Source organism: Artemia franciscana, chromosome 10, assembly GCF_032884065.1.
Source record: "Artemia franciscana chromosome 10, ASM3288406v1, whole genome shotgun sequence".
Lineage (NCBI taxonomy): Eukaryota > Metazoa > Arthropoda > Branchiopoda > Anostraca > Artemiidae > Artemia > Artemia franciscana.
In genome coordinates, this window is record NC_088872.1 from 4914424 (window position 1) to 4917712 (window position 3289).

Here is a 3289-nt window from a genome sequence, read left to right on the forward strand (position 1 = left end):
AACCACCAAAGCTTTGCAATGCCGTAAAAAAACAATGGGAAACGTAATAGAGGCAACAATCTTGACAGGGCCTTTTGAGGGTGAGGCTTTTCTTATTCCTCGCATTCTCATGATTCCAATGGATCTACCTTTTCAACTTAAAAGATTGCAAATCCCAATTTGATTAGCATATTTAGTTTTCATGCCAGAACCACTAAAGCTATTATGTAAACATCAAAAATATTTATGTTGTTCGAGCAATAATTTTTAGTTTTTATTTCTAAATAGAAAATTACCTGAAAATTTTAAAATTAGTTTTGTTTTTTGCTAGGTTCCCGCTATTTAACGCGTGACTTCAACTCGTCACGAATTAGTACAAATTATAAGATGTCTACATGGAATAATTATGTTGAAATTGAATTGTTATCTAATGGCATTTCAGAAGGAGCTATTATTGGTACTGATGGAGCAGTTTGGGGAAAATCTAAGACATTTCCTGCCACTGCAGCTGAATTGAAAGCGTTTATCTCAAAATTCGAGGATTTGGAAGCTCTTGCTGAAAGCGGTATTATAATGGGAGGAACAAAATATTTTTACCTTTCGAGCGACCATGATGTTATTCGAGCTTCTAAGGGGACAGATAGTCTTCATGCGATGAAACTGAAAAAATTATATATAATAGCTTTGTATAATAACCAGGAGTGTCCAACACCTAAAGCTGCAAATACAGTTGAAAAACTAGGTAATTATTTAGCTCAATATGGGCATTGATAGGATCTATTTCTATATCAATGAAATTCAACCATCAATGAAACAGGGCAATGAAAGGGTAATGAAACAGCTCGAAAGGTGGATAGAAATTGCAAGGGTGTTAAGCTTGAAAAAAATGAAGTTCTTTTGACTGACTGGTAAAGGATATCCGGGTTGTAGTGGTAGCTCGCAACCTAGTAAGAGTCAATCATATCCTCAGAGGCCATAAATATTGTTGCAGTTACATAATAACATTAGCGATTCTGAACTAAAGATTTGTTAAAATACTCGTTACGCGCCATATTAGTTACGCGCCATTGTAGTTGTGTCCCTGTGTCCCACCTGTGAATATAGATATCTATATATATATATATCTATACTAGCTGTTGGGGTGGCGCTTCAAGCCACCCCAACACCTAGTTGGTGAGCCATTAGTTACGAGCCATTGTAATTGAGTCCCTGTGTCCCACCTGTGAATATAGATAGATTTATATATGTGTTTCAAACTACGTAAAACTTGCGAATATACAACATTCTTGGCTTTCCCATAGTGTGTGCATATACAAAGCCTTTTGTACTAATAATGACGTCATATGCAAACGCTCTTTTTACAAACAAACAAACATGCATACACACAACTCGTTTTTATATAGATAGATAGATACAATACAAATTAACTGCGTAAAACTTGCAAATATACAACATTCTTCGCTGTCAAATTGTCGCTGGATATAAATAGATTGTCAGGTTTACCGACCCTCGAACATGCAACGTACAATTGTCCATGGGAAAAACAATCAGTATTAAGATCTATACCACACTTTTCTAATGATTGACCTTGAGCTTTGGTGATTGGTGATTTGGTGAATGGTGATTGCAAATGCTAATCGAATTGGGAATTGCAATTTTTTAAATTGAAAAGGTGGATCCGTTGGAATCATGGGAATGCGAGGAATAAGAACAGCTTCACCCTCAAAAGACCCTGTCAAGATTGTGGCCTCTATTAGGTTTTCCATTGTTTTTTTTTACGGCAAGTCGCGCGCCATTGCAAAGCTTTGGTGGGTTGATATTTCTTAAAAGTATTATTGGTACGCCTATTTTTAGTTGTAGCACGTGTGTTGGAAACCCTGAAAGATCCACGGAATTTAAAAATTCAGATGTATAGTTAACCGCTTCATTTGGTTCCAAAACTGTGTCGACTGACATGTAAAGGACTGCCTGGTCTCGAATCTTGGTCAAAACAATAGTGTTGATATCGTGGACGTTAGCCATTTATTATTTTTATAATTGTTTTGAATATTCGGAAATACTTTTTCAATCAATTCATTTTTGGACGTCACTAAATTACAGAAATCAGCATGTAGTTGTATACGTCCTGAAATTGAGTCTACTGGGAGCTTTCCGTTTCCAATTGACAGCAATTGATCTGAAAATGTTTGACCAGAGTCATCGTTTTGCAATCGGACACGCATATTTGTAGTTAATTTTAATGTTTTTACGTGTGCCCATAAATTAGAATTTTTCAGGCAAGCATTCATTTCGTCTGCAGGGGTTTATCTCGGTATTATAGGTAATGTTTGCCTGAAATCTCCCGCAAGCAATATTAATGTGCTGCCAAAAGGGTTTCGACTTCCCTCGCAAATCTTTCAAGCATTGATCCAGAGCCTCGAGCGATTTTTTGTATGCCATTGTGCACTCATCCCAAATAATAAGTTTGCATTGCTGCAATACTTTACCCATCCCAGATGATTTGGAAATATTGCACGTGGGAGTTTCTGTAGAATGCAAATTCAGAGGCAATTTCAAAGCGGAATGAGCAGTTCTCCCACCAGGCAGCAATGTTGCTGCTATTCCGGAAGACGGAATTGCCAACGCTATATCATTTTTTGATCGAATTGATGCCAGAATCAGTTTTATCACAAACGTTTTACCAGTACCTCCTGGCGCATACAAAAAGAAAATTTCTCCAACGTTGTTATCGACACAATGCATTATCGTATCATAAATGTCTTTTTGTTGCGACGTTAACTTGGAAATGTTATTTTGTACATACGACAATAGATCACTCGTACTGTAACTTTGTTCACGATCCAATTCTACACATGTCGAAACAGCAGCGATACGGTTAGGTGAAGGCATTCTCAAATCCTGAAGAGGTTTGTTTGCCATAGGTACGCACAAATCTTCTATAATAACTAAAGTGTAGTTATAAATTTCTGATGTAAAATCAAAAGTCATATCTGACGTCTCTAACTGTTTTCGATGGAGTATATTTTCGGATATTTTTGACTTATATTTTTCCCATAACTCTGTAGGAGCTGATGGAGAGCAAGTTGTTAAAATGATGCCAAAGAATGCGTGAATTTGACTTGGAGTTGACCTTTTGCATGCATCATTGATGCAGTTATCCCAGTGTTGGTCATTCTCCAATAAATTCAGAGCTTGGCATGCACTACGGTAAGTGTCATGTATAGTACCGTTTACAGTTCTCAAATACTCAAAGGATGTCGGACCGGGTACATTCACCAAAAGCAGGCGTAGAAAGAAGCATTCATGTTGA

General features: G+C 37.0%; 1 protein-coding gene across 1 annotated transcript; it reads left to right on the plus strand.

Annotated features, from left to right (window-relative positions):
• Positions 1-366: 366 nt before the first annotated feature.
• LOC136032361 (profilin-like) lies at positions 367-750 on the plus strand. Its single transcript, XM_065712682.1, has one exon. It carries the CDS (start codon positions 367-369, stop codon positions 748-750), a length of 384 nt encoding a protein of 127 aa, XP_065568754.1.
• The last annotated feature ends 2539 nt before the right edge of the window (positions 751-3289 follow it).